Here is an 8,433-nt window from a genome sequence, read left to right as displayed (position 1 = left end):
CGGCCATGCTCTGCCCCCTGCGCTCCCGCTGCTCGGGAACGCGGGGCGGCTCGGGCGCTTGTTCGGGTATTTCTCCTTTTGCTGATATTCTCTGTCCGTTCCCCGTCCCAAAAAACACCTTGCTGAAGCCTCAGGCACGTGTCCCTGCAGTGCCAGGCCCTGCGCTGTCAGCTCAGTGTCAGCTGCCGTCCTGCGGGCAGCAGGAGGACTTTAGTTTGCAGCACCTGAAAATGAAAATGTGTTCTGGTGCCTGTTATTCAGTAGACCATAATAAGAAACTTGAAGGCGAGTATTTGAGTTTCTGTGTTTAGTTGGCTATCACGTCCACACGGTTGGACAAGCAGGCACGTGTTTAAACTGACAGAGAGTAGGTTTAGATTGGATATTGGGAAGAAATTGTTCCCTGTGAGGGTGGTGAGGCACAGGGTGCCCAGAGCAGCTGTGGCTGCCCCTGGATCCCTGGCAGTGTCCAAGGCCAGGCTGGACAGGGCTTGGAGCAGCCTGGGACAGTGGAAAGTGTCCCTGCCATGGCAGGGATTGGGACTTGGTGATCTAAAGTCCCTTCCAACCCAAATCATTCCATAATCTAAGTGGGTTGATGATTCAACCTCCTTTGGGTTGTTTATTCGCTCTGCCCAGACCATCTGTGACAGCACAACTTGTTGTAAATACACCCAGTGTACTCCAGAGGGAGGAGAGGGGCTCGAGTGCCCTCGGCTGTGAATCACACAGAGCAGGAGTTCAGACTGCAAAATCCACTGCTCTTGGTCTCAATAACTCACCTTGAAATAGGAAGAGAAAAAGCACAACTCTGTGTGTGATTGTATTAGTCAGTAAAAACAAATGACACTAGTGATAAAATGAGTATTTGCCCTTTGAAAAAGCCATGCCTTGTAGTTGTGATTCACAGCATAAACCCTTCAGACTGTTACAGGTCAAAGTTATTTCTTACATGAAAAGAAATCTCATTAATGGAGAGTTCTTTCCTGTTATTCTGAAATTGTTGGTGTTAGAGGTGGAAACAGGAATGCTCAAGAGGAATTTCTGAGTAAAGCAGTTTCCATATTTTAATATTCTAATTCAGGTCAGATGTGGCTGCCTCTCATTTCCTTTCTGTCATGAGAAAAGTCCCCAGAATGTTTGACATGTTCCATTTGACTTGCACTGTCTTTGTTCTGGCTGTAGATTTCGGATCAGAAGCCCCTGGGCTGTTGGTCAGTCAAACATGGGCAGATTCTCACCTGTCCTGTCGTGTGCAACTTTGAAACCCACGAGTACATTGCAGTTCATGATGACAAGGTGAGAGCCTCATCCTTCTATAGAGGGAAAAGGGAGGTGGTGGGTCCTCCTGAGGGGTGTAGGTAGGAAAAAATCAGCAGTGTGACATTTCTGGTTGAAAGTGTGGGGAGCCCTCAGCACACTGGTGACATGTGGTGGTACCAGTTGTGGGTTTCTCTGGGTCTGGATTGAAGGCACTTGAGACAGTAATTCATGTTCAGGCTCAAGTGTTTATTATTTCTTATCAGTAAAACAGTCTCACTGCTGTGAGTTCTGCAGCTTTTCATTAGAAGGCACAAAATGGCCAGCAATCTCTTGGTACAAGGGCTTTTAAGACTAACCTATCCAATTAAAAACTGACACCTGGGTTATTTTCCCTTTTAACCCAATAACTGATCCCAAAGAGCTGCAATGGGGCCTTTTCTGCCAAATTACAAAATGCCACCCAAACCCATGGAGAAGAAACTCAGGATGACAGCCTGTGCCCTCCCCCTTGCTTCCATCCACAACTTACTAAAAATCCCAAAACCTCAATTTCTCACCAAGTGATTCACCTACACTGCTCTCTATAATCTGTTTCACACTTTTGTGGATTTTTTCTCCATGGATGAGGGTCAAAGTCAGTGCTCCCCGGGGGGTCAGGGCCCCCCAGAGCAGACACAGAAACATTCCCAGTGGTGCCCTGGGTTTCCACAGTGCCGTGAGCAGGTTCTGTGCTGAGCACCGTGGTCTGGTGGCCCTCAGACACAGGAGGTGCTCAGTGCCTGCTGCATGCACTCCCTAAGGATGAGTTACTTCTCCTCTTGCAGCCTGGGTGACATTTACAGCTGCATGATCGTGGTACTGGAATGGTTCCAGTAGTTCACACCCCCATCCTTGTTTTCCTGCTCTTGTTTCATAGTTAAAAGTTTCTCTTGTGTTTATGGAGCATTTGCTTAGGTCATGCTGAGCCTTTGGCTTTTCATTGTTGTGAAATATCACTCCTGGCCTGCATTGCCTGTGAAAATCAGGCCATCTGTATCTCACCTGTCTCCATCACTCTTACCTACTTTAATTCAGAGTTCTGCTGTGTTGTTTTCTTTATTCTCTCCCGTCCTTTCCTTCCAGCTCAGGATTTCTGAGCTTGGTTTCTGTTCCTGCTGTTTCTGCTCCCCCTGGGGCAGTTCCCACTCAGGTTGCTCTGAATGGTCCCCATGTGTTTCCTCCTGTTGGAGTTGCTGGTATTTTGAGTGCTGAGAAGTCTGTGTGTTACTGTTTTACCTAAAAATGATGCTTCTCTTAAAGGTTTTAAGAATATGGAAGAATGAAGACCTTAACTTGGACAAAGCCTTTAAAGCAACAGTAAGTGTCCTTCAGGTGTTCTCTTCTATGTGTTTTGGATCCTGGTGGAGGGAAAAACTGCTCCAATTTTCATAGTATTGGCCATATTACATTTTAGCTTAACTTGTGCTTCATGATGTTGTGGAGTATTGCAAGGAATCCACTTGCACTGACTTTATCATCAGAATATTTCTCCCAAAGTGATTTTTATGCCAAGGCCAGCATTTCTGAGGACTTTCTGAAGATGAAGAATTGTGTTCATGTTCTGCTGGTTGATGTGTTAAACATCACTTTGAGTGGTGCTGTAGAGCAGTTGTGTGACCTCCTTACCCTGTCCTGTATTTTGTGATGTGATTCAGGGATGTGATGCTCATCAGGACATTTTCCTGGCTTTTTTTTGGGTAGTGATTTGCATTATTTGTGGCACTTCAGCAAATCAGCAATATTCAGATCTATCAAGAATTTTAAAGGTTCATCATTTTTTCTGTTTAAAGAATAATGAATAAAGCACTCAGTTTTCAGGGATGTGTAGCAGAGAACAGAGATTTGTTTTTTTTTTCTTGCAGCTCTCAGCAGAGGTGTACAGGATCCACTCCCTGCCCCAGGGGGGGGCCCTGGTGCTGTTCAGGGGAGGGGGGGTTCGGACCCTGGATGTGCTGCTGGAGGCTCCTCAGCAGGAGATCGAGAACCTCATCTCAGCTGAGGCCATCAGGTCAGTGGGGCCACTTTGGGGGGATTCCTGCTCGGGGGAATTGACTGACTGTGAAGTTGTTCCCTCTTTTGAAGAGTTGGGTGTTTTGGTTTATAAAATCTTAGAGTTATTTATAGAGATTTCCTAAAAATATCAGTGTATAGTGATATGACTTTATGTATAAACCTAGAATTTGGAGGTTGTTCATCCAGCTTTCTGGTTTTAGGTGGAGTGGAGCTTTTATGGAAGGCCAAGAACCTGTCTTAATTTTCACTACTGAGAAAGTGAGTTAAATACTTTTTATTTAAAAAACTCTCATAGCAGGAGACACGAGTGCTTTTTTCAAAATCCATTACTGGTTTCATTTGATTTTAAGAGTTTTTAGTAGAATCATTATCCTGATTTAATCAGCACATCAGTTAAATGGAAATTATGTTGCATTCAGGGCTGAGAAGTTGGGCTCTCAGAACTGCAGAGAGCAATTAATAAGATGAAGTACAGTAGACATTGTGTGACTCTTCATTGCTCATTGTGAAGATCTCTTGAATAGGATGGATGTTTTTAAGAAAGGAATTATACCTGAATCTGTCTTTATGCAAATGCTTCTTCCTGTAAATCCACTTGTTGCCTCAAATAAGAATTTTCTTTACTTGTATGTCTGCAGACGACTCCAAATAATTCTGTATATCCTATAGAAAACACAATTTCCTAATTTTGCACAACATCCAAAGTTAAGCAGTACTGATATCTGAATTTCTGTTATATCTTCTTTGTGTAAATTAAGGGAAATTTTTCTTTTCTTTTTTATTTTAGGATAAGGATTTTTTTGTCTATGTACAGAAGCCTAAGCTGAACAGTCTACACAAATACAAGCTTGAACAGCAGAAATTAGCCAAGCCTCTGTGTTTCACAGCACATGTTACAAACCAAATTGTCACACTTCTGTGTTTGTGTAAGTTATATTTGTTAATGGGTTGTGATAATGAAGCAAAAAATTGTATGAAAGGACCTAAAATGTTTGTATTTATGAAATGCTGTTTAATATTTTTAGTTTTTTAAGCTTTCTAAAGTAGCTACAAATAGTAATGAAAGATTCCTGGTACTTTATTGGTTGCAAAGACCAACTGTTCCTACCTGTGATCACTTGTACCCTGCAGATCTCACTGCACCTTTATTGCTGTACTTTTATTTTGCTGCTTTGGGTTATAATAAGTCCTTTAAATATCCTGCATTAATTCTTCTTTCAGCATTCACTGGATAATGGGGTTTTTTGGATTTTTTTGCCATATGATATCAAACAGATTTTTTCTACAAAAAAAATTTGTAAAACAGTGATTATTATTTTTCTTTTGACAGATTCTAATAACTCTGTGTACCAGGTTCTGATACCTCTACAGCAAGATACTGAAGAAGAAGAGGAAAAAGAAGAAGAAATTTTGTCCAAGTCACTACTACTAAACCTTTCAGTATCTGGAGCTGCTCTGAAAGGAACATCTTTAGTTGTCCTGGACAAAGACCACGTTGCAGTGCTGGGCAGTCTGCCTGATCCTGGGAAAAAGCCCAAAGGTAACTTGAAAAATCATATTAAGCTATTGTAAGGTCTAAAATTTCCTTGGGCAAAGCACTGGGTGTGAAAGCTGTGCTGTCTCTCTTGTCCCAGCCTCTGCTTTAAAGCTCTTCACTGGAAAACCAACATTTCTTTGAGTTGAGATCTAACCTGAGTGATGTAATTCCTAATGCTAAATACTGGCTGAGCTGTTTTGAAACAGTTATTTCTGTTTCCTCCAGCGTTTGTAACTGAAAGTAGCAAAGGCAAATGTAGTGCTTGTGTTGCTTTTTGGTCTCATCTGTCTGTTACTTCCCTCAGAGTGCCTGACCATATGGAATACAAAATTTCAGACGTTGCAAACCTCTAAGGAGCTGCCCCTGGGGACCAATGGCCAGGTGAGGCTCAGCCACGGCTTTGGGCTCCTTGGGCTTTGTGCTTTTGGCAGCAGGGAAGGAGCTGTTGGGCTGCAGAGCTCTGCTGCTGCTGGAGGAGCAGGAATTGCAATTTCTGCAGCAAATTTTTTGCTGACCAGTTGATGAGCACTTTCTGTCAGTATATTCATTGGGAGAGTGCTGGCCTGTAGAATTTCTGTGATCATTTAGTACTTTGTCACTTCTCATGATTATGATTATTTGGTGTGAATAAAATCACTGAACACAAAACCCAGCAGTGCCTGTTCTGTTCAGGCAATTTGCAGTTGAAGGCCCAAATAATTCTATGAACACCTGAGCAGCACTTCAAGCTATTCAAGAGTCAAATAGGTGAAATGACACCTAAGGAATAAATGCACTAGTGAACCAGAACAGCTGACTGCTTTTGTCTTAAAATTGCACAAGAGGAAATTTAAGAAGTGAAATTTTCAGAGGACTTAATGCTTTGGAGAAGCCTCTATACTTTAGGACATCCCTGGAAAAATACTCAGCATTTGTAATTTCTGTATTTAAAATCAACAGTTAATGAAGGTTCACTAACAAATGTTAAACCTACCACAAATAATTTAAAATAATCTGATCACTGACTTCCAGTTGAAGCTTACAGTAAGGGGTTACACATCAGTGCAGGAACTCACTTTTCTGCTTATCTCATTTATGATACATTTTAATATTTTGCAGTTGTGGTGTTATGAGGAAAAATTTTTTCTAATTCATGGGAAAGTGCTGACTGTAATTATGTACAAGTGTGAAACATCATCCTTGGCAGCTGCTGTGGGAAAGCTCAAGGACAGTCAAACCCTTGGTAAGATATTTTTTTTTACAGTTACAGTGAAAAGATCTTGTAAAAGGAAGATGTCTGAAATTGTATAAAAATTATTTTAACACAGTCCTATAAAATTAATTAATTGAATCTAAACAGCTTGAAGCAACTTCACACTGTACTGTCTTCCTGGCTGCTAAATTGACTTGTGCTGGGAACACCAAAGCACACAAATGTCTGAATTTATTGTGGCTTCACTTAACCTGGGTTGTCATTCAGATCCTGGAATTACTGAGAACACTGGAATGCTGGTGATGAATACTGAGAACAAAGTGAAGTGCTGTTTCCTAAAAAGCATTTTCAAAGACTTTGTGGTTGGATAGGGCAATGTCAAACCTTAGTTTGTGAACTCCAGTTTAAAACTGTGCTGTCATAGTGGTTTTAAACACTGCAGTGGTAAAACATTGCAAGTAATACTCAGGATAAATTGTGTAATAACTTACTTCTCTTGCTCCCAGAGGCAAAATGGAGGAACAGTATAAAAAAAGTCATAACATTACCCACTGCTGAAATAAAACTGGCAACTTTCTTGGCATAATATCACTCGCATTATAGTTTAGAAAGTATCTATTAGCATAAGAAGTTGATGCAATATTCATACTTCAATAAATGTGCTGTTAGTGTTACCTTCATGTAGTTTCATTTGTGTGTTCCCAGATGTGTCCTCATTTGTGAACTGGAATACCCTGGAAGATGAAGAGCTGGTGGTTTCCTTTGAGTCCCAGGAGTCTGTAGCTCTGAAAGCAGAGTCCAGAATGAATGTAAGTTAGCATTGGAGTCATTTGGGGTTGTTATTTGTCTTGTCTCTTCCCCATGCTGCTACTCTTAGATGTTGCAGCAGAAAGAAATTTCACTTTATCTGTTACTGATTGTTTCTAACACTGTTTCTGGAATTAGTTAGTAATTATAGTCTGGACAGCAAGTTGACACATGAAGTCTTTTATTTTGCTTGAAATCCTTAAATATTTCGGAGCAGAATAACTCTGTGTTTTTCTTTACCACAGTTAAGATCAAGTAGAAGCCCTGGACAATCAGGGGCCTTATCAGTTGGGCAGCTCTTACTAAGACTCAAAGTAAGTAACCCAAATATCCTCAAGTAGTGTTTAGACACTCTCAGAATATTCTAAGTGTCTCTTAAGCTTTTACCTCTTTCCACATATCAGGTTGACCAAGCTGCCTTGAACAGGTGAGATGAAGGATATTGTTATTATCATTTTTGTGCATTTGGGAATGATGAAATTAAGTTTTGTCATAGGAACATGTTTTGAGAACTGTACATGGCTTGTAACAGCTGAGTTCTGGAAACCTGCACAAATTTGTTCATTTTTAATGACAGTCTCTTACAGTAAATAAGGGAGGATATTTCTTCTGAACTTTACTTGTTTAGGTTCTTATTTATGGCCTTAATTTTGTTGAAGGCATTTTGGCCATAGGAAGTTGGAGGAATTGTCAGGAATTCCATTGTAAATTCAGCAAAAAGCTCTTTAGTTCCTTTCTAGAGCTTGCTGCAAGTGCTGTGATAGGTCACACAGGAAGGGAAATTTATCTACAGTTCACCTGTGGCTGGACACCTTGATATTGCCACTGATGTAACAGCTGATTAATCCATGAGCAGTTATTGCTTGCCTGAGTTCAGAGTGAGGAATCTCCTCATTTAGCTCCTTCATGCTTGAGAGAATCTATCCTATCAAAACACAGAGTGGTGAGGGATTTCTGTAAATTTTTGTAACTTGAACTTAATGCCAACTTCTAATTAGTGCCAGGGTAGTTCTCAAACATGTGCCATGTACTTCTGAGTTGCACAGTATTTGTCTTTTCCAGGATGCTTCTAATTATGTGTTGGAAACTGAATTGAAAAAACTAATGGCAAAAGCACCGACCCCAGATCTGCAAGCCACCATTGGCTGTGTGGTCACTGCCCTTACAGACAGATGTAAAAGAAATCCAAAGTTCTACCCTCAAAATTTGCTGCAGGAGATCGTTGAAACCCGGGACTTGTCCTACAGGTAGTGACTCTGTATTTTTTAAAGTGTAAGGAATAGTCTTTAAAATTACAAAAAAAGTAGAAATGAAGTTCTATATAAACTGCTCTTGAATTACCAGAATTTAGTACCAAAGATGTTTATTTTCTGATAAAGTTGGCGTTTTAGATAAAATTCCATCTGGGGAGGAAGATTAGTACCACTACCTAAAGTGTAGTTGTCAGTGTGGATTGTGCAACCTATTAAATTCATATTCTTATAGTTTATGTCCAGATTTAATGGCTGTTGCTTTGGAGCAAAAAGACCTGCAGCTCTTACAAATCTGCCTAGAACGGTTTCCAGATATTCCTGAAGAAATC

At 40.8% G+C, this 8,433-nt stretch overlaps 1 protein-coding gene across 1 annotated transcript in view; it reads left to right on the top strand.

Moving 5' to 3' along the window:
- Positions 1-5: 5 nt before the first annotated feature.
- Positions 6-8,433, top strand: part of NOL11 (nucleolar protein 11) — a 12,238-nt gene continuing 3,810 nt past the window's right edge. The window contains exons 1-13 of the mRNA XM_031060919.1: positions 6-134; positions 1,186-1,299; positions 2,563-2,619; positions 3,165-3,310; positions 3,516-3,573; positions 4,103-4,241; positions 4,646-4,855; positions 5,157-5,233; positions 5,951-6,074; positions 6,750-6,853; positions 7,097-7,165; positions 7,914-8,098; positions 8,337-8,433. The exon at positions 8,337-8,433 is cut by the window's right edge and continues 41 nt beyond it. Of these exons, the coding sequence (XP_030916779.1) occupies positions 6-134; positions 1,186-1,299; positions 2,563-2,619; positions 3,165-3,310; positions 3,516-3,573; positions 4,103-4,241; positions 4,646-4,855; positions 5,157-5,233; positions 5,951-6,074; positions 6,750-6,853; positions 7,097-7,165; positions 7,914-8,098; positions 8,337-8,433 (1,509 nt within the window). The remainder of the gene's footprint in view (positions 135-1,185; positions 1,300-2,562; positions 2,620-3,164; positions 3,311-3,515; positions 3,574-4,102; positions 4,242-4,645; positions 4,856-5,156; positions 5,234-5,950; positions 6,075-6,749; positions 6,854-7,096; positions 7,166-7,913; positions 8,099-8,336) is intronic.

Source organism: Geospiza fortis, unplaced genomic scaffold (assembly GCF_000277835.1).
Source record: "Geospiza fortis unplaced genomic scaffold, GeoFor_1.0 scaffold221, whole genome shotgun sequence".
NCBI classification, from domain to species: Eukaryota; Metazoa; Chordata; class Aves; order Passeriformes; family Thraupidae; genus Geospiza; species Geospiza fortis.
This window is presented reverse-complemented; position numbering and strand designations above follow the sequence as displayed.